The sequence below is a fragment of the Amblyraja radiata genome, chromosome 9 (genome assembly GCF_010909765.2).
Source record: "Amblyraja radiata isolate CabotCenter1 chromosome 9, sAmbRad1.1.pri, whole genome shotgun sequence".
NCBI classification, from domain to species: domain Eukaryota; kingdom Metazoa; phylum Chordata; class Chondrichthyes; order Rajiformes; family Rajidae; genus Amblyraja; species Amblyraja radiata.
This window is the reverse complement of record NC_045964.1, coordinates 1,029,502-1,052,689: the sequence shown is the minus strand read 5'-3', so window position 1 is coordinate 1,052,689 and position 23,188 is coordinate 1,029,502. Positions and strand designations below refer to the sequence as shown.

Here is a 23,188-nt window from a genome sequence, read left to right as displayed (position 1 = left end):
CAGGGGTAATGCCTTAGGGTAACTCTCTCACCTCTTCCCCCCCCCTCCCAGAGTTCCCTACCTGGCTGTGGCCGTGACCTTTGAGAAAATCGAGGGGGAAACAGCTCGGTGAGTCTGACCTTTAACCTCACGTGTGGGGCGGGGGGGGAGGGGTTGAAGGGGGCTTCCATCACAGTGAGGAGTGTGGACGATTGACGTTACAGTTTATACTCTGGCTGCGAGTCTCGTTGCTCGTCACCGAGTCAGACATTAACTGGTGTCAATGACAATTGACCCTCTCTCCCTCTACCTCCCCCTCTCTCTCTCCCCAGGGGGAAGATCGTGGAGACGTTGAGCAACTTCCTGCGCTCGGTCATCATGCTGACCCCGACTGACCTGCTGACCTGTCTGTACCTGGCCCTGAACCGGCTGGCCCCCGCTCACCACGGCCTGGAGCTGGGGGTGGGAGAGGGGCTGCTGCTGCGGGCAGTGGCCCAGGCTACAGGTAACCCTCTTCCTTCAATCCCCCCCAACCCCTCTCTCACCTCCCTCTCACCCCTCCCTCCTCTCACCCCTCCCTCCTCTCACCCCTCTCCCTCTCCTCTCCCCCCCTCTCTCCCCCCCCCTCCTCCCCCCCCCTCTCTCTCCCCCCCCCTCTCTCTCCCCCCCTCTCTCTCCCCCCCTCTCTCTCCCTCCCCCCCCCCTCTCTCCCCCTCCTCTCTCTCTCCCCCCCTCTCTCTCTCCCCCCCTCTCTCTCTCTCCCCTCTCCCTCTCCCATCTGCAGTCAGTATAACTCCCTCTCTGTCTCTCTCCCTGTCTACCCCGTGCGCAGGTCGCCAGGTGGATCGGGTGAAACAGGAGGTGCAGGTGCGGGGAGACTTGGGTCTGGTGGCAGAGTCGAGCCGATCCACTCAGCGGAGGGTCTTCACTCCCCCTCCCCTGTCGGCCTTCACCGTCTACCACCGGCTGATGGACATCGCACAGCTAGTGGGCAGCAGCGTGAGTGGGGGAGAGAGAGAGAGAGACGGGGAGAGTGAGAGAGGCGGGGAGAGAGAGAGAGAGAGAGGCGGGGGGTGAGAGAGACGGGGAGGGAGAGAGAGAGAGACGGGGAGGGAGAGGCGGGGAGAGAGAGAGAGAGAGGCGGGGGAGAGAGAGAGAGAGGCGGGGGGAGAGAGACGGGGAGGGAGAGAGAGGCGGGGAGAGAGAGAGGCGGGGAGAGAAAATGAGAGAGGGCGAGAGAGAGAGGCGGGGAGTGAGAGAAGGGTGAGAGAGAGAGGCGGGGAGTGAGAGACAGGAGAGAGAGACGGGGAGAGAGAACGGGGATGGATGGGGGAGGGAGGGGGTGTCTATCCTCAGGGTGACCCCCCTCTCTTTCTCCGTCCACAGTCCATGACCAAGAAGATGGATGTGATCAAGGGATTGTTGGTGGCCTGTCGGCTCTCCGAGGCTCGATACCTCATCCGGTACATCACTCCTTACCTCCCTCTCCCCCTCCCCTCCCTCACTCCACCTCCCTCTCTCTCTCTCGCCAACCCTCTCTCCATCTCTCTCTCACTCTCTTTCTCTCCCCCAGCTCTTTAGGAGGTAAGTTACGGATCGGTTTGGCTGAACAGTCCGTCCTGTCTGCGCTGGCCCTGGCCGTCTGTCTGACCGACACCAGACATGGTGAGTCTAGACGTGTGTGTGTGTGTGTGTGTGTGTGACTGTGTGTGTGTGTGTCTCTGTGTGTGATTGTGCGTGTGTGTGTGTGTCTCTGTCTGTGTGTGTGTGTGTGTGTGTCTCTGTGCATGTGCGTGTGTGTCTCTGTGTGTGTGTGTCTGTGTGTGTGTGCGCGCGTCTGTGTCTAGGTCTGTGTGTGAGTGGCTGTGTGTGTGCGCGCGTGTCTGTGTGATGTGAGCGTGTGTGTGTGTACCCGTGTGTCCGTGTGTGTGCGTGTCTGTGTGCGTGTGTCTCTGTGTGTGCGTGTGTGTCTCCGTGTGTGTGCGTATGTGTGTGTGTGTGTGCCCGTGTGTGTGTGTCCGTGTATGTGTGTGTGTGTGTGTCCGTGTATGTGTGTGTGTGTGCGTCCGTGTGTATGTGTGTCTCTGTGTGTGTGTGCGCGCATCTGTGAGTGTCTAGGTCTGTGTGTGTGTGAGTGGCTGTGTGTGTGCGCGCGTGTCTGTGTGTGCGCGCGTGTCTGTGATGTGAGCGTGTGTGTGTGCGTGTCCCCGCATGTGTGTGCGTGTGTCTCTGTGTGTGTGTGCGTCCGTGTATGTGTGTGTGTGTGTGTCTGTGTGTGTGAGTGCATGCATGTGTTTATGTGTGTGTGGCCGTGAGTGTGTGTGTGTCCCCATGAGTGTGTACGAGTGTGTGCGTGTCAAGATTCAAGATGGCGGCGCTGCCTTAGCAGCTGCGGCTCGCCTGCAGTCCGTTTGTTTTTTTGGTTTTTTTTGTTTGTTCTTTTGTCCTGTTTTAGTTAATTTTTGGTTTTATTATGTTGTGGATGTGTGTGGGTGGTGGGGGGAGAAACGTGTTTTTGGTCTCTTCCTTCGGGGGGGATGCGACTTCTCTTGTCGTATCCCCCGTCTCTGCCGAGGCCTAATAGTGGAGCTGGTGGCCTCGGAGCTGGGGCAGCGTGCCAGCGGCAGCGGCGACTCGACCTCGGAGCTGTGGCGTTCCGGCAGCGGCGACCCAACCTCGGAAAAACGGCCACGGGCCAGTGGACGACATCGTCGGGAGCTCGCAGGTCACAGGTTGGTGACCTGTTTTTCCGGAGCTCCCGCAACAACAGCTTTGTCCGCTGGACTGGAGGATGGCAGCTTCGGCCACCCCGCCCGTTCGCGGCGCTTGGATTCAGCCGCGGAATTGACTTACCATCACCCGGCGGGGTCACAACATCCAAAGCCTGGATCGCCTCAACGCAGAGGGAGAACAAGGAGAGAAGCGACAAAGACTTTAAGATAATTGCCTCCATCACAGTGAGGAGGTGCCGGGTGAACTCACTGGTGGATGTTAATTTGTGTTTAATGTGTGTTTTTGTCATTTTATTATATGTGTGATTGCAGGCAACAAAATTTCGTTCAGACCGAAAGGTCTGAATGACAATAAAGGATACTTTGACTTTGTCCGTGTGGGTGCGTGCGTGCGTGTGTGGGTGAGTGTTTGTGTGTGTGAGAGGAGGGAGGGGGGAGAGGGGGGTTCGTGTCGGTGATGTGACCCACTGTCTCTCACAGGGAGTGTGGACGGGATGAGCGGGGAGAGACGCAAGGCCTGGATTGATGAGCAAACTCACACCCTCAAACAGACGTACTGGTGAGAGAACTCCCCCCCCCCCCCCCCCCCTCCCTCTCTCTCTCTCCCCCCCTCTTTCTCCCCTCTCTTTCTCCCCTCCCTCCCCCTTCCCCCTCTCTCTCTCACCCTCCCCGTGTGTTACAGTGAGATGCCGGACTTTGGTGTGATCGTTCCCCTGATACTGGAGAAAGGAATCGCTGAGTTACCCCAACACTGTCGCCTCACACCAGGTACAGAGAGAGGGGGGGAGAGAGAGAGGGGGGATGGGGGGGAGGGAGGAAGAGAGGGGAGGGGGGGAGAAAGGGGGACAAGAGGAGAGTGTGATCTGTGTCTACCCCATGCAGGGACCCCCCTGAAGCCGATGCTAGCCCACCCCACGCGGGGAGTGGGGGAGGTGATGAGACGTTTCACTGGGGCCTCCTTCATCTGTGAATACAAGTATGACGGAGAGAGAGCCCAGGTCAGTGTGTACCCCCGTACCCCAACTTCCCCCCCAACCCCGTACCCCCCCCAGCCCCGTACCCCCAACCTCTACCCCAACTTCCCCCCCAACCCCGTACCCCCCCCAACCCCGTACCCCCCAAACCCCATACCCCCCAACCTCTACCCCAACTTCTCCCCCAACCTCAGCCCCTAAACTGTGCCCCACTCTCTCTGCCCCTCTTTCTCCACTACTGTCTCCCCCAGATCCACGTGTTGGAGTCGGGCGACGTTCACATCTACAGTCGCAACCAGGAGAACAACACGACAAAGTACCCCGACATCATCAGCAGGGTCAGCAAGGTGAGGGACACGGGGGGAGAGAGAGGGAGTGAGGGGTGGGGGAGAGAGAGAGAGAGGGGGGGGAGAGATACAGAGAGGGGGGAGGGAGGGGTGGGAGGGAGAGGGAAAGAAGGGGGGAGAGCGGGGGGATGGGAAGAGGGAGAGACACAAAGAGAGAGGGGGAGAGAGAGCGGGGGGATGGGAAGAGGGAGAGGGGGAGAGAGAGCGGGGGGATGGGAAGAGGGAGAGACAGAGAGAGGGGGGGGATTAAGGGCAGGGGATGGAATGTGTGTGGCCACTCTACCCACTCTCTCTACTATCCCAGGTGTGTAAGGCCCACGTTCGCTCCTGTGTGCTGGACACTGAGGCCGTGGCCTGGGACAGAGACAAGAGACGGATTCAACCCTTCCAGGTCCTGACCACCCGCAAGAGGAAGGTGCGTGAGGGGGGGAGAGGGAGGGCTGAGGGGCACAAGTTCTCGGAGCAGAATTAGGCCATACGGCCCATCAAGTCCACTACGCTATTCAATCATGGCTGATCTATCTCTCCCTCCTAACCCCATTCTGCCTTCTCCCCATAAACCCCTGACACCCGTACAAGTCAACAATCTCTCTGCCTTAAAAATATCCGCTGACTTGGCCTCCACCGCCATCTGTGGCAAAGAATTCCACAGATTCACCACCCACAGACTAAAGAAATTCCTCCTCAACTCCTTCCGAAAGGAACATCCTTCAAATCTGAGGCTGTGACCTCTGGTCCTAGACTCTCCCACTACTGGAAACATCCTCTCCACATCCACTCTATCCAAGCCTGTCACTATTCGGTGAAGTTTCATGAGGTCCCCCCTCTCACTGTCTCTCACTGCGCAGTTTTGGTCCCCTAATTTGAGGAAGAACATTCTTGCTATTGAGGGAGTGCAGCGTAGGTTCACCAGGTTAATTCCCGGGATGGCGCAACTGTCATATGCCGAGAGAATGGAGCGGCTGGGCTTGTACACTCTGGAATTTAGAAGGATGGGAGGGGATCTTATTGAAACATAGAAGATTGTTAAGAGTTTGGACACGCTAGAGGCAGGAAACGTGTTCCCGATGTTGCGGAAGTCCAGAACCAGGGGCCACAGTTTAAGAATAAGGGGTAAGCCATTTAGAACGGAGACGAGGAAACACTTTTCCACCCAGAGAGTTATGAATCTGTGGCTATTTAGGACTGGGATGAGGAGAAATTTTTCCACCCAGAGGGTTGTGAATCTGGAGTTCGCTGCCTCAGGGCGGTGGAGGCCGGTTCTCTGGATGTTTTCAAAAGAGAGCTAGATTGGGCTCTTAAAAATAGTGGTCAGGGGATATAGGGAGAAGGCTGGAACGGGGTACTGATTGGGGATGATCAGCCATGATCACATTGAATGGCAGTGCTGGCTTGAAGGGCCGAATGGACTACTCCTGCACCTATTGTCTATTGTCTCTCTCTCTGTCTCTTCTCTCTGTCTGTCTCTATCAATCTGTCTCTCTCTCTCTCTCTCTGTCTCTCTCTGTCTCTCTCTCTCTATTCAGTATTTACAATACTCTCAACCCCACGTGACCAGCGCCCACAGAAGGCCTTCAGAGTCCACAAGGACACCGTGTGTTCCCTCTCCAGGGACACGCGCGCATGGACGTAGGCCCGGAAGAGGGGCAGGCAGCCGACTAGCCTGACCATCGACCGCCCGCTGCCTGGACTCGCGAATGGCCACCTTGGCCAGGTCCAGGAGCAAACTCCCCCCCCGATCGACTCTCCCCACTCTCTGCCTTGTGTCCAAACACAAGAATCGTAGGACTAAAATGCAACCAGAACTTGAGGAACAACCGCTTCAGATATTGGTACAGGGGCAGTATCCTCTCACACTCCATCTAAGCGTGGAATACGGTCTCTTCCTCGCCACAGAAAATACAGGCGGAGGACGAGCCTATGAACCGACTCAAAATTTTATTACACACCAAGGCTCTGTGCAACACTCTCCACCCCAGGTCCCCAATGTAAAGGGGGATAACTCCCTTGTAGAGGGACCCCCATTGGGGACAGCCCCCGCCTTCGGGTGGTAACACCGTCCACCATGGTGTGTCGGGACGGGAAACGAAGGCAAGGAGGTGCAGAATGTGCAGGAGCATTCTGTACAGTGAGCGTCTCTTCGCATCACGAAACAACATGCTAGTCATCTCAGAGAGGCGGCTCAGGTTGTGTTTAGCCGGAGCCCGAGAAATATCCCGGAGCCGAGGCCCGATGAGAAGATCTGACGGAGCGGGTTAAAGCTCAGTCAGAACCACTATAAGCGCGCGCCTCTCCTCGACACCCGCCATGACAGAGTGGGGTCCGGCCACTCCCGCAGCCGCAATATCCCCCTCCCCTCATGGAGCAACACGCTGGCTGAAAACAGCCAAATTCCTCACTCTTAACACATCCCGATAGAAAACTAGGCAAACCCCTTAGGGCGGGTCGACTGATGCTCGCCACCGGGAGCCGCGAGACCCCCCTTAGGCAACGACCCCGACTGAAAAAATACGTGGCCAGAGCGTGCCATCTGGGGGGGTTCTCTATATACATACAGTGGCTTTCAAAAGTATTCATACCCCTTGAACTTTTCCACATTTTGTCACGTTACAACCACACACGTAAATGTATTTTATTGGGATTTTATGTGATAGACCAACACAAAGTGGTGCATAATTGTGAAGTGGAAGGAAAATGATACATGGTTTTCAAATTTTATTTACAAATAAAAAACTGAAAAGTGTGGCGTGCAAAAGTATTCAGCCCCCCTGAGTCAATACTTTGTAGAACCACCTTTCTCTGCAATTACAGCTGCAAGTCTTTTGGGGTATGTCTCTACCAGCTTTGCACATCTAGAGACTGAAATTTTTGCCCATTCTTCTTTGCAAAATAGCTCAAGCTCAGTCAGATTGGATGGAGAGCGTCTGTGAACAGCAATATTCAAGTCTTGCCAGGGATTCTCAATTGGATTTAGGTCTGGACTTTGACTGGGCCATTCTAACACATGAATATGCTTTGATCTAAACCATTCCATTGTAGCTCTGGCTGTATGTTTAGGGTCGTTGTCCTGCTGGAAGGTGAACCTCCGCCCCAGTCTCAAGTCTTTTGCAGACTCTAACAGGTTTTCTTCCAAGATTGTCCTGTATTTGGCTCCATCCATCTTCCCATCAACTCTGACCAGCTTCCCTGTCCCTGCTGAAGAAAAGCATCCCCACAGCATGATGCTGCCACCACCATGTTTCACAGTGGGGATGTTGTGTTCAGGGTGATGTGCAGTGTTAGTTTTCCGCCACACATAGCGTTTTGCATTTAGGCCAAAAACTTCAATTTTGGTCTCATCTGACCAGAGCACCTTCCTCCACATGTTTGCTGTCCCCCCCACATGGCTTGTGGCAAACTGCAAACAGGACTTCTTATGGCTTTTTTTCAACAATGGCTTTCTGCTCGCCTTCTTCCATAAAGACCCGATTTGTGGAGTGCACGGCTAATAGTTGTCCTGTGGACAGATTCTCCCACCTGAGCTGTGGATCTCTGCAGCTCCTCCAGAGTTACCATGGGCCTCTTGGCTGCTTCTCTGATCAATGCTCTCCTTGCCCGGCCTGTCAGTTTAGGTGGACGGCCATGTCTTGGTAGGTTTGCAGTTGTGCCATACTCATTCCATTTTCGGATGATGGATTGAACAGTGCTCCGTGAGATGTTCAAAGCTTGGGATATTTTTTTAAACCTAACTCTGCTTTAAACTTCTCCACAACTTTATCCCTAACCTGTCTGGTGTGTTCCTTGGGCTTCATGATGCTGTTTGTTCACTAATGTACTCTAACAAACCTTTGAGGCCTTCACAGAACAGCTGTATTTATACTGAGATTTGATTACACACAAGTGGACTCTATTTACTAATTAGGTGACTTCTGAAGGCAATTGGTTGCACTGGATTTTATTTAGGGGTATCGGGGGCTGAATACTTTTGCACGCCACACTTTTCCGTTTTTTATTTGTAAAAAAAATTGAAAACCATGTATCATTTTCCTTCCACTTCACAATTATGCGCCACTTTGTGTTGGTCTATCACATAAAATCCCAATAAAATACATTTACGTTTGTGGTTGTAACGTGACAAAATGTGGAAAAGTTCAAGGGGTATGAATACTTTTGCAAGCCACTGTATACCTCCGCAGAGTCCCAAGACGGAGAGCCGCCACCTGGGTACGCACGCATACCAAGGACTGGCCGCCCTCCTCTAACGGGAGACTCAGGACCGCTGTGGAAACCCAGTGCTTCCTATTTCCCCAAAAGAAATCCACCAGCTTCTTCTGTAAACAGTTACAAATATAGAGGGCGGGACAAGAGTAGCCAGCCAGTACCATAACATGGAGGCCACCAGCTGGTTTATGACCAACACCCAAAGGAAAGAACCCCAAGCAGGCCTGACCAACGCCCCAGCCGGGCAACCACTTTCGTCTCCCACTCCTGCTAGTTTGCCGGCCAAGCATCCTCAGTGGGACTCAGGTACACCCCCCAGATAGAGAAGGTGCGTGGTGCTCCACGCAAACATTGCCATCTCCTCTGGCAGGGAGTCCACCTGCCACTGACCCACTAAATGTCCAGAGCACTTACTCCAGTTAATCCTGGCAGAAGACGCAGCCGAGAAAATCCTCTGGCAGTCACGCATCCTCCGCAGGTCACCAGGATCAGTGAACATAAGGAGTACATCATCGGCATATGCCGAAAGAACCACCTCCACCCCCGGGCCTGTAAGAGCCAGGCCTGTCAACTTCCTCCGAAGAAGACACAGGAACGGCTCCACACAGACCGAGTACAACTGACCCGACATGGGGCACCCCTGACGGACCCCCCTCCCAAAGTGAAAGGGAGCCAACAACGCACCATTAACCTTCACAAGGCACTCCACTGCAGCATACAAGAGGCGGACCCGGGCCACAAAATGCGGTCCAAATCCAAACGCTTGCAACGTCCCGAAGAGGTAATCATGCTCTACCCTATCAAAAGCCTTCTCCTGATCAAGAGACAGAAAGGCAGCTGACTGACCAGTTCCCTGTGCTAGATGAATCATGTCCCTAACCAGGTGGATGTTATCCTGAATGGACCGGCCAGGGACTGTATAGGACTGGTCATGGTCAATCAATTGAGACAGCACGGAGCCCAGGCGATTTGCCATCGCCCGTGCAAAAACTATATACTCTGTACATAGGAGAGAGACCGGGCGCCAGTTCTTCAACAAGCGGAGTTCGCCCTTGGGCAGCAAGACAACAACTGCTCTACGCCACGAGAGAGGCATCTCCCCGGTCGCCAGGCTCTCCCCCCGTCAACCCATCCAGCCCGGGGGACTTACCCCTCCTGAGCTGATGCAATGCACGAGTCAACTCCTCCAATGATAAGGGGCCATCAAGTAGATCGGCCACCTCCCTATCTACAGTCGGTAGACCTTCCCACATGTCCTGCTGAGCCTCCCCGCTGAATCCACCTGCGGAGAACAGGGACCCGTAAAAGGACCTGACCAAGGCACTAGTCCTCTCCGGATCAGTGACAGAGGAGCCATCATCTGCAAGCAGCTCTACGAACTGCTTGTGGGCTCACCACCCTTTCTCCAGAGAGAAAAAGAAAGGCGAAGCTCGATCCAGATCGTGCAGCACGTAAGCGCCTCGAGACCACTCAAATTGAAGGTTCCTCAAGGCTTCCTTCTTCTCCTGAAACACACCCCATTCGCAAGAGTCATCTCCAACCCGACCCAAGCGAGACCCTGCGTCCAGTAGCTCCCTCTCAAACCTCTCGACCGCTGAGTCCCGCCGCCCGGTCGACCCCCAAGTGTATTCCTTACAAAAAAGACGGATGTGAGCTTTCCCCACATCCCACCACTGCCTAAGGGAAGAGAAGCACCTCTGCCTCTCTCCACTTCACCCAAAACCGACTGAATGACTCCCAGAAACACCGATCCTCCAGCAGCCGGTTATTAAAGTGCCAGTACGCAGACCCGGCCCGAGTGCGCGCTGGATTAAAATCCACACGCACCAGAGCACGGCACCAGCTGCATTGAGGCCGCTGAGACATGGGAAACATACGCTCGGGAAATATATATTCGATCACTGCGTGAACCACCGCGAAAAAGCAGTGAATCCCTCTCAGCTTCTTCGCTACAGCAGGGGCACACTGAGTACCAGAACGGTCTCGCACCTCAAGTGTGTAATTAAAATCCCCCCCTCCAAGGAAGACACACTCTCCCCTATCAATAGTGCTCAACAGAGCAGTCACCTCCTGAAGTAGGCAGGCCTGCATTGTGCCGGAGCTGTGGGCATACACGTTAATGAAATGCAACACCACGCCATCTAGGCTCACGGCCAGATGGAGCAAACGTCCTGGCACAACTTCCCGCAACTTCAGGATCTCTGCCTGAAAATCCGGGGCCAACAGAAAGGCCACCCCACTCACATTCGAGCTGAGATGGCCCCCTTCCCACTCCAGTCGCCAGGTGGTTTCATCACTAACAACAGTATGCGTGTCCTGCAGAAAACACACTGCATATTTCCCCTCTCTGAGGACTGATAGATGCTGAAATCTTCAAAAACTCAGTCTACTTCCGTTTATATTAAGTGTGGCAACTAAGAATGTGCAAACACACTAAATTGTGATCCTCACACTCCTCGTAGACTCGAAAACTCTCTCTCTGAGGAACCTCAAAAACTTCCAAACTTCTCAGACTCAGGAAGATCACTATCTTTGTTACCAAGAATAACCTCGAGAGTCTTAATAAATCCTGGCAAATCTGTCCACCCAAACCTCATGGATGACGACTGTTTGAGATACAGCCTTGGAGCCCGGACACTCAGCTACCCCACTCACACCTGGATCAACAACCTCTTCTGCACAACGCTCAAGGTCGTTGTCAGAGTTCGAAGGACTCCAGCTCGCTGACAACTCACGCACCCCACTGCACAAGCCGGCCCCATCACTCTCCCCCTCCTCCGGCATGACACCACCCCCAGGATCAATGCCGAGGGAGGGTCTGAAAGAGGATCACAACCCGAAACAGCCCCGACCTCCACAGCACCCAGAATACCCGCAACACCCAGAGGATCTCCACTTGTTTTTGGACTCTCCCCTACTAACTCAGCTGGTGGGGCAGCAAACCCCACAGCACCTCCACTGGCTCTAATAAGGAGCACAGACTGGAACATTGAAACCCTTGAATCTCCCCCTTCAGGCTGACTCTGCTCATCCCCCATCCCAGGGGACACACACCCAGGGGAGCTAACCTCAACACCCGATGAGATAACTCCCTCGGAGGGCCCCTGAGACGAAGGGACATCCACCGGCCCAGAGGACACAACGCCAGAGGAGTCAACCCCAGCACCAGGTCTTGTGATACCCACAGAAGATCCCAACCTCCGGCCCAGAAGACACCAGTTCGTGACCACCATCCTCATCAGGGGTGGAAGGTCTGGAAATAGGCGTCCCCCTAACTTTGGACCCACGCCCCTGCTCCCTCGCTGAGCTCACACCTTTTTGTCCCACTAGCATGCGGCGGTACGGTGACCTCCATAAAGGAAGGGTCTTCCACCTCCACACTACCCCCAGTCACTTTACCACCCGCACGTTTTACCTTCCCTACCCCTGTGAACCACCTCAGCTCCTTGCTGGGCCACGGCAGGTGCACTCTGGACCTCACTGGAGCTGACAGGTGCCGCTTGGGTGGTCTCAGATCTAGGCAAGTGCCCATCCGCTTGCGTTTGACTCGCTTGGGTGGGCTTCATCGTCTTCCTCTTCCGCTCCCAAAGTTTCTCCCCCCCCTTCACCCTCACCCTGCTCCTTGCCATCAGCCACCACCACAGGTACAGGACGTAGGGGGCGGGGGCCATCGCTGCCCTGAGTCACCAAGGCGGAACTTGCTGCCCCTGATGGGCTATCACTGCCGCCCCGGATCACCGGGGCAGAGCTGGCAGCCCTAGCCTGGTCAGCAGTACTACCCCGCGTCACCGAGGCATGATGAGCCACCCCGGATGGGCCCGCAGTGCATTCCTGGGCCGCTGCGCTAGAACTTCTAGCAGTAATCCCGCGATTATGACACTCCCTACGGAGATGTCCAAACTCACCGCACGCATGACACCGTGCCTTTCCCCAACTCCAACACTCGCATCTGGGGAGACCCTTGTGCTCCACAACGAAGCTCCCCTCAACGCCTTCCTCCTCCCACCTTCATGAAAACCCTCCTTTTGAAGCTCAAGACCCCTTTTACATACAGGTCATTCCCGGGATGCATAAGCCTAAAAAGCTTAGACCGCACCTCCCCAACCATAGACAGGTGTGGAAGAAGTGTTGCATCCCGACTACACGTGGGGCAACTCCACAGGAGAACCGGTCTCACAGTAAACACCCACGGATCCACCTGTATGTGGACCCCCCCCCACTGAGAGCCCCCTCTCCAACGCTAGGGCCACATCCACCCGGGACTCAACCTTTCCTCCTGCAAGCTCGGAAGAGACAATTACATCCCTCTTGCAAAGGTCATGCAAGCCCTTCGCAACTGCTCCCCTGGTCCACAGGGGCCCAGTTTGGACCGAGATCCCGAATATGTCCCAATCCAAGTCAGCATGAGGCTCATCCTCAAATGGCCCCGAACCCGCCACTGAAACCACAGCTGCATAACTCCGATCCTTTGGCCGACCCCCCCCCATCTTGACAGTGGCACAAGACCAGCTCCAGGAAACCCAGCAGCTCAGCTCCAAGCGAGTCTCTCAGAGACAGTCGCAGTCTAAGATAAGCAGCAGAAGCAGAAACCTCCAGCTGACGCAGGGAAAACCCCAAGTTCGTCCACAGCCGAGAGCAGCTTTTGGAAGCTCTTTTACAGCCCTGCCGGAAGCAAAAGTACCTTCTTCACATTAAGCCAGGCGGCAGCAACACTGTGCAAAATGGTGTTGGGGCAGATAATCAGTGCTAGAATCGTCAGACACCCAACTCTTGCCTACCTTCGATCTCCAGGCACTCTTGGCAATCCGCCAGCCACGGCCACACCCACAGCGGTGCAGAAAAACTCAGGAATTTCACACTAATGGAGGAATCCTTAAACAAAGGAAAGTTTCAGCAGTCCAACGATAAGTTAAACTATGAAGCCTCACTGCCTCTGTTCCTCCTCCATCGACAAGATCCTTGAAAGGCTGCTTCAAAACTTTTCAGCCACCGGAGCTGAGAAACACACAGCCTCTGTCTCTGTCTCTCTCTCTCTCTCTCTCTATCTCTCTCTCTCTCACTCTGTCTCTCTACCCCGTGTCCATGCTGTGTGCCTCTCGCTCTGGTCTCTCTCTCTCTCTCTCTGCCTCTCTATCTCTCTCTCTCTCACTCTGTCTCTCTACCCCATGTTCATGCTGTGTGCCTCTCGCTCTGTCTCCAGGATGTTGATGCTGCTGACATCACGGTGCAGGTCTGCGTTTATGCCTTTGATCTGCTCTACCTCAACGGAGAGGTAAGGACCCACCCTCTCTCTCCCCCTCTACCTTCCCCCCCCCTCTCCCTCTCCACCCTCCCCCACTCCCTATACCCTCTCTCTCCCCGCTCTCCCTCCACTCTCTCCCCCTCTACCTCCCTCCCTCTCTCCACCCTCCCCCCCCACTCCCTGTCCCCTCTCTCTCCCTCCACTCTCTCCCTCCCCCGCTCCCCCCCCTTTCTCTCTCTCTCCCCCTCCCTCTCCCCTACATAGAAACATAGAAAATAGGTGCAGGAGAAGGCCATTCGGCCCTTCGAGCCAGCATCACCATTCATTGTGATCATGGCTGATCGTCCCCAATCAATAACCCGTGCCTGCCTTCTCCCCATATCCCTTGACTCCACTAGCCCCTAGAGCTCTATCTAACTCTCTCTTAAATCCATCCAGTGATTTGGCCTCCACTGCCCTCTGTGGCAGGGAATTCCACAAATTCACAACTCTCTGGGTGAAAACTTTTTTTTTCTCACCTCAATCTTAAATAGCCTCCCCTCTCTCCCCCTCTCCCTCCTCTATTTCCCCCCTTTCTCCCCTTCTCTCTCTCTCTCTCTCTCCCCTCTCTCTCTCACCTCTCTCTCCCGTCTCTCTCCCCTGTCTCTCTCCCCTCACTCTCTCCCCTCACTCTCTCCCCCTCACTCACTCTCTCCCCTCATCCTCTCACTCTCTCACTCACTCACTCTCTCCCCTCTCTCTCCCCCTCACTCACTCTCTCCCCTCACTCTCTCTCCTTTCCCTCACTCTCTCCTCACACTCTCTCTCCCCCTCACTCACTCTCTCCCCTCATCCTCTCACTCTCTCTCACTCACTCACTCCCCTCTCACTCACTCACTCCTCTCACTCTCTCTCCCCTCTCTCACTCACTCACTCCCCTCTTCCTCACTCTCTCACTCCCCCTCACTCACTCTCTCTCCCCTCTCTCACTCTCTCCCCTCACTCTCTCACTCCCCCTCTCTCCCTCACTCACTCTCTCCCCTCACTCACTCTCTCTCTCCCCCAGTCCCTGGTGAAGGAGCCTTTCTCCAGACGCCGCCAGTTATTGCGAGAGTCGTTTGAGGAGATTGAGGGAGAGTTTGTATTTGCCGAGTCGATGATCGGGAATAACACCGAGGATATCGCTGAGTTCCTCGAACAATCCATCAAAGGTGAGTGTGGGTGGGCACGGACTGGGTGGGCCGAAGGGCCTGTTTGCCCACTGTATCTCGAGACTAGACTACTCCCGTCTCTCTCGCTCTGTCTCCCCAGACTCATGTGAGGGTCTCATGGTGAAGACTTTGGACGTTGATGCAACCTATGAGATCGCCAAACGTTCCCACAACTGGCTGAAGGTAGGTGGTCGATGGGCCGAATGGCTCCCACACTCTCCCTCCCCCTCCCTCTCGCAGCGCCATTCAATGTGATCATGGCTGATCATCCCCAATCAGTACCCCGTTCCTGCCTTCTCCCCATATCCCCTGACTCCGCTATTTTTAAGAGCCCTATCTAGCTCTCTCTTGAAAGCATCCAGAGAACCCGCTTCCACCGCCCTCTGAGGCAGAGAATTCCACAGACTCACCACTCTCTATGAGAAAAAGTGTTTTCTCGTCTCCGTTCCAAATGGCTTACTCCTTATTCTTAAACTGTGGTCCCTGGTTCTGGACTCCCCCAACATCGGGAACATGTTTCCTGCCTCTACTGTGTCCAAGCCCTTAACAATCTTATTATATGTTTCAATGAGATCGCCTCTCATCCTTCTAAACTCCTGAGTGTACATGCCCAGCCGCCTCATTCTCTCAGCATATGACAGTCCCGCCATCCCTGGAATTAACCTTGTAAACCTACGCTGCACTCCCTCAATAGCAAGAATGTCCTTCCTCAAATTAGGGGACCAAAACTGCACCCAATACTCCAGGTGCGGTCTCACTAGGGCTCTGTACAACTGCAGAAGGACCTCTTTGCTCCTATAATCGATTCCTCTTATTATAAAGGCCAACATTCGCTTTCTTCACTGCCTGCTGTACCAGCATGCTTACTTTCATATACTGATGAACAAGGATCCCTAGATCCCGTTGTACTTCCCCTTTTTCCAACTTGACGCCATTTAGATAGTAATCTGCTTTCCTGTTTTTGCTACCAAAGTGGATAACCTGCTATTTACCCGCATTAAACTTCATCTGCCATGCATCTGCCCACTCCCCCAACCTGTCCAAGTCAACCTACATTCTCATAGCATCCTCCTCATATTTCACACTGCCACCCAGCTTTGTGTTATCCACAAATTTGCTAATACTACTTTGAATCCCTTCATCCAAATCATTGATGTATATTGTGAATAGCTGCGGTCCCAGCATCGAGCCTTGTGGTACCCCACTAGTCACTGCCTGCCATTCTAAAAGGGATCCGTTAATCCCTACTCTTTGTTTCCTGTCTGCCAACCACTTCTCTATCCGTCAGCACACTAACCCCAATACCATGTGCCCTAATTTTGCCCACTTATCTCCTATGTGGGACCTGATTCAATTCAATTCAATTCAACTTTAATGTCATTGCACAAATACTGAGTATGGGTACAACGAAATGCAGTTTTGCGTCAGTCCGTAGTAGTGCAATATAGAAATTTAAAAAAAAAGAGGATACAGAATAATAAAAAATACAGAATAATTAAACAATGGGGACGGAGGGACCGGAGGAATCTATCGGCGGGACTCCGAGTTCAGCAATGCGACGGTATGATTGTAGAAGCTGTTCCTCATCCTACTGGTACGAGACCTGAGGCTCCTGTACCGCCTCCCTGATGGGAGGAGGGCAAACAGTCCATGGTTGGGATGGGAGGGGTCTTTAATGATCTTCCCAGCTCGTTTCAGACACCGTTTTCGGTGGAGGGCATCCATGGCAGGGAGCGGGGCACCGATGATGTGCTGTGCGGTTTTCACCACCCGTTGTAGTGCCTTCCTGTCCGCAGCAGTGCAGCTGCTGTACCATACCGTGAAGCAGGCGGTCAGGATGCTCTCGATGGTACACCGGTAGAAGTTGGTCAGGATCTGGGGGGACAGGTGGGCTTTCTTGAGCCTCCTCAGGAAGTAAAGGCGCTGCTGTGCCTTTTTGATCAGCTTGGAGGTGTTGAGGGACCAGGACAAATCCTCGTGATCAAATGCTTTCTGAAGGTCCAGGTACTTTCAACATCCACTGACTCTCCCTTGTCCATTTTCCTAGTTACATCTTCAAATAATTCCAGAAGATTAGTCAAACACTAGACTAAGTGGGACCCGTTGGGTCCCAGCATCACACGGGAGGGCTGGTTACCCAACGCAATATTCCACCTCCACCAATTCCAGTATTGCTGGCCAGTGGGGGGGCTTTCTGTTGCGCTAGTTCGTACTATTTGTTGATCATACACTCCCTCCACCTCACACAGACACTCTCATACAGACTCTCTCACACACACACACACCCGCCACCTCACACAGACACTCACACACACACACACACTCATTCACACACACACACACAGACTCATTCACATACAGACTCATTCACACACACACAGACTCATTCACACACACACACACACACTCATTCATTCACACACACTCACCCAATACTAAAATTCCAAGTAACTTCAGAACGTGTTGAATACACAGTGTGGAAAACGAATGTTTAAAGCCTCCTGCAGAGGCTGCTGCTGCTGAAGCAAAAAGTGCTTTAAATAACATCCAACAAACACATTCACCATAGACAGAGCAGTCAGCTCTCTTGAATTATTGAATGGCGCCATCATGAGGTCACCCTATAACCATATAACAATTACAGCACGGAAACAGGCCATCTCGGCCCTACAAGTCCGTGCCGAACAACTTTTTTCCCTTAGTCCCACCTGCCTGCACTCATACCATAACCCTCCATTCCCTTCTCATCCATATGCCTATCCAATTTATTTTTAAATGATACCAACGAACCTGCCTCCACCACTTCCACTGGAAGCTCATTCCACACCGCTACCACTCTCTGAGTAAAGAAGTTCCCCCTCATGTTACCCCTAAACTTCTGTCCCTTAATTCTGAAGTCATGTCCTCTTGTTTGAATCTTCCCTATTCTCAAAGGGAAAAGCTGGTCCACATCAACTCTGTCTATCCCTCTCATCATTTTAAAGACCTCTATCAAGTCCCCCCTTAACCTTCTGCGCTCCAGAGAATAAAGACCTAACTTATTCAACCGTAACTTAGTTGTTGAAACCCAGGCAACATTCTAGTAAATCTCCTCTGTACTCTCTCTATTTTGTTGACATCCTTCCTATAATTGGGCGACCAAAATTGTACACCATACTCCAGAATTGGCCTCACCAATGCCTTGTACAATTTTAACATTACATCCCAGCTTCTATACTCAATGCTCTGATTTATAAAGGCTAGCATACCAAAAGCTTTCTTTACCACCCTATCTATATGAGATTCCACCTTCAAGGAACTATGCACAGTTATTCCCAGATCCCTCTGTTCAATTGTATTCTTCAATTCCCTACCATTTACCATGTACGTCCTATTTTGATTTGTCCTGCCAAGGTGTAGCACCTCACATTTATCAGCATTAAACTCCATCTGCCATCTTTCAGCCCATTCTTCCAAATGGCCTAAATCACTCTGTAGACTTTGGAAATCCTCTTCATTATCCACAACACCCCCTATCTTGGTATCATCTACATACTTACTAATCCAATTTACCACACCTTCATCCAGATCATTGATGTACATGACAAACAACAAAGGACCCAACACAGATCCCTGAGGCACCCCACTAGTTACCTGCCTCCAACCTGACAAACAGCAATCCACCATTACCCTCTGGCGTCTCCCATTCAGCCATTGTTGAATCCATCTTGCTACTCCTGCATTTATACCCAACAGTTGAACCTTCTTAACCAACCTTCCATGAGGAACCTTGTCAAAGGCCTTACTAAAGTCCATATAGACAACATCCACTGCTTTACCCTCGTCAATTTCCCTAGTAACCTCTTCAAAAAATTCAAGAAGATTAGTCAAACATGACCTTCCAGGCACAAATCCATGCTGACTGTTCCTAATCAGACCCTGTTTATCCAGATGCTTATATATATTATCTCTAAGTATCTTTTCCATTAATTTGCCCACCACTGAAGTCAAACTAACAGGTCTATAATTGCTAGGTTTACTCTTAGGGACGACAGATGGCACAATGGGCTAAGTGTTCGGCTGGCAACCGGAAGGTAGCTGGTTCGAATCCCGCTTGGAGTGCATACTGTCGTTGTGTCCTTGGGCAAGACACTTCACCCACCTTTGCCTGTGTGTGTCCTTGGGCAAGACACTTCACCCACCTTTGCCTGTGTGTGTGGATGTAATTATGTGAAGCACTTTGGGGTCAATGCAAGTTGACTAAAAATGTGCTATATAAATAAAGAAATTTAATTTAGAACCCTTTTTAAACAATGGAACAACATGCGCAGTACGCCAATCCTCGGGGACTATTCCCGTTTCTAATGACATTTGAAATATTTCTGTCATAGCCCCGGCTATTTCTACACTAACTTCCCTCAATGTCCTAGGGAATATCCTGTTAGGACCTGGAGACTTATCCACTTTTATATTTTTCAAAAGTGTCAGTACTTCTTTTACTTTGAAACTCATAGTATCCATAGCTACTCTACTAGTTTCCCTTACCTCACATAATTACTACTAGTTTCCCTTACCTTACCCTCTCGCTTCTTGCCGCTAACCGGAAATGACGTCATCTGCGTCATCTTGCAACTAAGCGAAAATCACAGAATGAGCGCCAATTTTGAAATTAAACACAGTCCTAATCTAATAAAATGTTTACATGCTTTATCCATCTGAAAACTGTTGCATACAAGCCCTTTAAAAGCCAAGCCAATTGGACAAAAACACTTTGCAAGCCAACAACACATTTGCTGAAATCCCTTTAAAAAGCCAACCTAATTGGGCAAACACTTTGCAAACAACAAACACATTTGCTGAAAACCACAACCGTGGAGTGGACGTGCGTTCAGTGTTATTCGCAGCTCAGAGAGCCGTGACCCTCTCGCTTTCTCCGTCTGGCAGAGACTGAGTGAGCCACGACACTTCCGGGTTTTATAGCCCCTCCCCCCTGCTGCCAGCGGGAACAGCAGAGAGAATGGCAATTTTAAAAAAACATTAATATCTGATTTTTCATCGATGGGAAAAATCCTCCGCTCCAGTCCGGCGGAGGGGGGCTCTGAGCGAGGTGGCCAAAAATGACGGCCGTAAGTGGCGGCGTTCTCTCGGAAATCACATCGCAGTGTCAAAAGCGGTCAAGATCTTTTAGTAATATATATAGATGATATCCCCTTCGTAAATCCATGCTGACTCGGACCGATCCTGTTACTGCTATCCAAATGTTCGGCTATCTCATCTTTTATAATTAACTCCAGCATCTTCCCCACCACCGATGTCAGGCTAACTGGTCTATAATTCCCTGTTTTCTCTCTCCCGCCTTTCTTAAAAAGTGGGATAACATGAGCTACCCTCCAATTCACAGGAACTGATCCTGAGTCTTTAGAACATTGGAAAATTATCACCAATGCATCCACAATTTCTAGAGCCACTTCCTTAAGTACCCGGGGATGCAGACCATCAGGCCCTGGGGATTTATCAGCCTTCAGTCCCATCAGTCTATCCAACACCATTTCCAGCCTAATGTGGATTTCCTTCAGTTCCTCCGTCACCCCAGATCCTCTGGCCACAAGTACATCAGGAAGATTGTTTGTGTCCCCCTTAATGAAGATGGATCCAAAGTACTTGTTCAACTCATCTGCCATTTCCTTGTTCCCCATAATAAATTCACCTTTTTCGGTCTTCAAGGGTCCAACTTTGGTTTTAACTAATTTTTTCTGCTTCACATACCTAAAGAAGCTTTTACTTTCCTGCTTTATATTCTTGGCTAGCGTACCCTCGTACCTCATCTTTTCTCCCCGTTATGTCTTTTTGGTTATCTTCTGTTGTTCTTTAAACATGACCCAATCCTCTTGCTTCCCGCTCATCTTTGCTACGTTGAACTTCTTCGCTTTAATTTTTATATTGTCCCTGACGTCCCTTGTCAGCCATGGTCGTCCCTTTCTCCCCTTGGAATCTTTCTTCCTCCTAGGAATGAACTGGTCCTGCACCTTCTGTATTATTCCTAGAAATACCCGCCATTGTTGTTCCTCTATCACCCCTGCTAGTGTATCTTTCCAGTCAACTTTGGCCAGCTCCTCCCTCATGGCCCCATAGTCCCCTTTATTCAACTGCAACACTGACACCTCCGATCTACCCGTCTCCCTCTCCAATTGTAGATTAAACCTGACCATATTATGGTCACTGCCTCCTAATGGCTAATTAACCTCAAGGTCCTTTATCAAATCCGGTTCATTACATATGATGCTGCCTGACCCGCTGAGTTACTCCAGTACTCCAGTTGACTTTTTTTAGTAAAACAGCACCTGCAGTTCTTTGTTTCAACTCGCTCTCTCCCTCTATCTGTCTATCCCCCTCTCTGTCTGTCTCTCTCTCTGTCTCTCTCTATCTCTCTCCGTCTCCCTATCTCTCTCTTTCTGTCTCTGTCTCTGTCTGTCTGTCTCTCTCTCACTCTCTCTCTCTCTGTCTCTGTGTGTGTCTGTTCTGTAACTGTGGCTCTCCAACTGATGCTCTGTCTCTCTCTCTCTCTGTGTCTCTCCGGCAGCTGAAGAAGGACTACCTGGATGGAGTGGGGGATTCACTGGACCTGGTGGTTATTGGAGGATATCACGGGCGGGGGAAGAGAACGGGCGTCTATGGGGGATTCCTGCTGGCTTGTTACCACCCCGACCTCGAGGAGTTCCACACCGTGTGTAAGGTACGGGGAGAGAGGGAGAGGCTGGCTGAGAGAGAGACGGAGAGAGAAAGACGGGGAGAGAGAGAGGGAGACGGGGAGAGAGAGACGGAAAGAGAGAGAGACGGGGAGAGGGGGAGAGAAAGTCGAGGAGAGAGAGACGGGGAGAGAGACGGGGAGAGAGAGACGGGGAGAGAGACGGGGAGAGAGAGAGAGATGGGGGGAGAGAGTCTATCGATGCTCCTTAACGTGGACTCCCCTGATCTCTCTCTGTCCACAGATTGGGACCGGATTCAAAGACGAGGAACTCGAACAACATGCCAACTTCTTGAAGGTAACGTCCTCACCCCACCCCCCCCCCCCCCCCTCTCTCCCTCTCTCTCCCTCTGTCACTCTCCCCCTGATTCTCTGTGTCTCCCCCAGGCCCATGTGTTAGAATCCCCGCGACCATATTACTGCTGGGACAGTTCGGCGGAGCCGGATGTGTGGTTTGATGCAGTTCAGGTGTGGGAGGTGAAGTGTGCCGATCTCTCTGTGTCCCCCATCTACAAAGCGGCTCTAGGGATGGTGAGTAACGGGGAGAGGGGGGAGGGCGAGGGGAGGGAGGGCGGCAGGGAGTGTTGTGCAGATGTAGAGGGGGGTAAAGGTTGGGGGTACGCTGGGAGGGACACACACGTTGAGGGGAGGGGGGAGCGGGAGAGGAGGGGGGGAATTTAGGGGGCACACTAACTCTCTCTTTAACCCACACACAGGTGGAGGAGGGGAGGGGGATCTCTCTCCGTTTCCCTCGGTTCCTGAGGGTCCGTGAGGACAAACAGCCGGAAGAGGCAACGTCCAGCTCGCAGGTAGTGACAGGGGGAGGGGGAGAGGGAGGTGAGGGGGAGAGGGAGAGGGAGTGGAGGGGGGAGAGGGAGGTGAGAGGGAGAGGGAGGGGGAGGGGGAGGGGATAGATGGCGTAGGGGAGGGGATGGGAGAGGTGGGTGTGGTGTGGGAGGGGAAAAGGGGATGTGACCCATGGTCTCATGTACACTCTCCCCTCTATTTCCCGTCTCTCCTCTCTCACTCTCTCTCTCTCTCTCTCCTCTCTCTTTCTCCCCCCTCTCTCTCTCTCTCTCTCTCTCTCTTCTCTCTCCTCTCCTTTCTCCGCCCCCCACCCCCCTTCTCTCTCTCCCAGATTGCCGACCTCTATCAGAAGCAACAACAGATTCAGAACCAGCAGGTCCCGGTGTTGAGAGACGACTCGGACTGAGGAGAAAGAGTGGGAGGGGTAGAGAGGGAGGGGGACGGGGAGGGGTTACAGGAGACTCCAGCCCCTCTCCCCGACACTGAGAGAGGGAGAAAAGGGGAGAGAGAGAGAGTGGGAGGGGGGAGAGAGGGTCGGAGGGGGAGAGAGAGAGAAGGGGAGGGGAAGAGAGAAGGGGGAGAGAGGGTGGGAAGGGGAAGAGAGAAGGGGTGGGAGGTGGGGTAACAGGCGTCTCTAGCCCTCTGGGGAGGGGGAGAGGGTAACAGGGTCTCAAGTCTCTTTTGGTATGTGTCGCTGTGTTTTAGGCGCAACAATAAAATATAATCTTTGTAAACATCCGCGATGTCCCGTCTCTGGTTTATAACTCCTGCTAGGCTGTGGGCCGAGGAGCTTTTTTGTGCTGTTTCGTGACCCAACTCATGGAACTACATGAAATTTTCACATATTGTGTAAAAATATTATATAAATCATCCCTGAAACTCGTCAAGAACAAAACTTGCACATTTTTTATTAAATTAGAGAAAAACTGAAAATGTTGGGGTATTTTTAGTCCAATCAAAGCACGTTTGACATTGAGTTGTATTCCAGTTGGC

The 23,188-nt window shown here is 52.4% G+C and overlaps 1 protein-coding gene across 1 annotated transcript in view; it reads left to right on the top strand.

Annotated features, from left to right (window-relative positions):
• The window catches only part of lig1 (DNA ligase 1), a 35,318-nt gene extending 12,385 nt beyond the window's left edge, over positions 1-22,933 (top strand). The window contains exons 7-24 of the mRNA XM_033027777.1: positions 52-108; positions 312-484; positions 812-978; positions 1,366-1,442; positions 1,553-1,644; positions 3,192-3,270; positions 3,394-3,479; positions 3,594-3,709; positions 3,937-4,032; positions 4,337-4,447; positions 13,433-13,504; positions 14,520-14,664; positions 14,765-14,847; positions 21,224-21,376; positions 21,633-21,686; positions 21,776-21,919; positions 22,105-22,197; positions 22,527-22,933. Coding sequence (XP_032883668.1) covers positions 52-108; positions 312-484; positions 812-978; positions 1,366-1,442; positions 1,553-1,644; positions 3,192-3,270; positions 3,394-3,479; positions 3,594-3,709; positions 3,937-4,032; positions 4,337-4,447; positions 13,433-13,504; positions 14,520-14,664; positions 14,765-14,847; positions 21,224-21,376; positions 21,633-21,686; positions 21,776-21,919; positions 22,105-22,197; positions 22,527-22,601 — 1,873 coding nt within the window. The 3' untranslated portion in view covers positions 22,602-22,933. The remainder of the gene's footprint in view (positions 1-51; positions 109-311; positions 485-811; positions 979-1,365; positions 1,443-1,552; positions 1,645-3,191; positions 3,271-3,393; positions 3,480-3,593; positions 3,710-3,936; positions 4,033-4,336; positions 4,448-13,432; positions 13,505-14,519; positions 14,665-14,764; positions 14,848-21,223; positions 21,377-21,632; positions 21,687-21,775; positions 21,920-22,104; positions 22,198-22,526) is intronic.
• Positions 22,934-23,188: the final 255 nt, after the last annotated feature.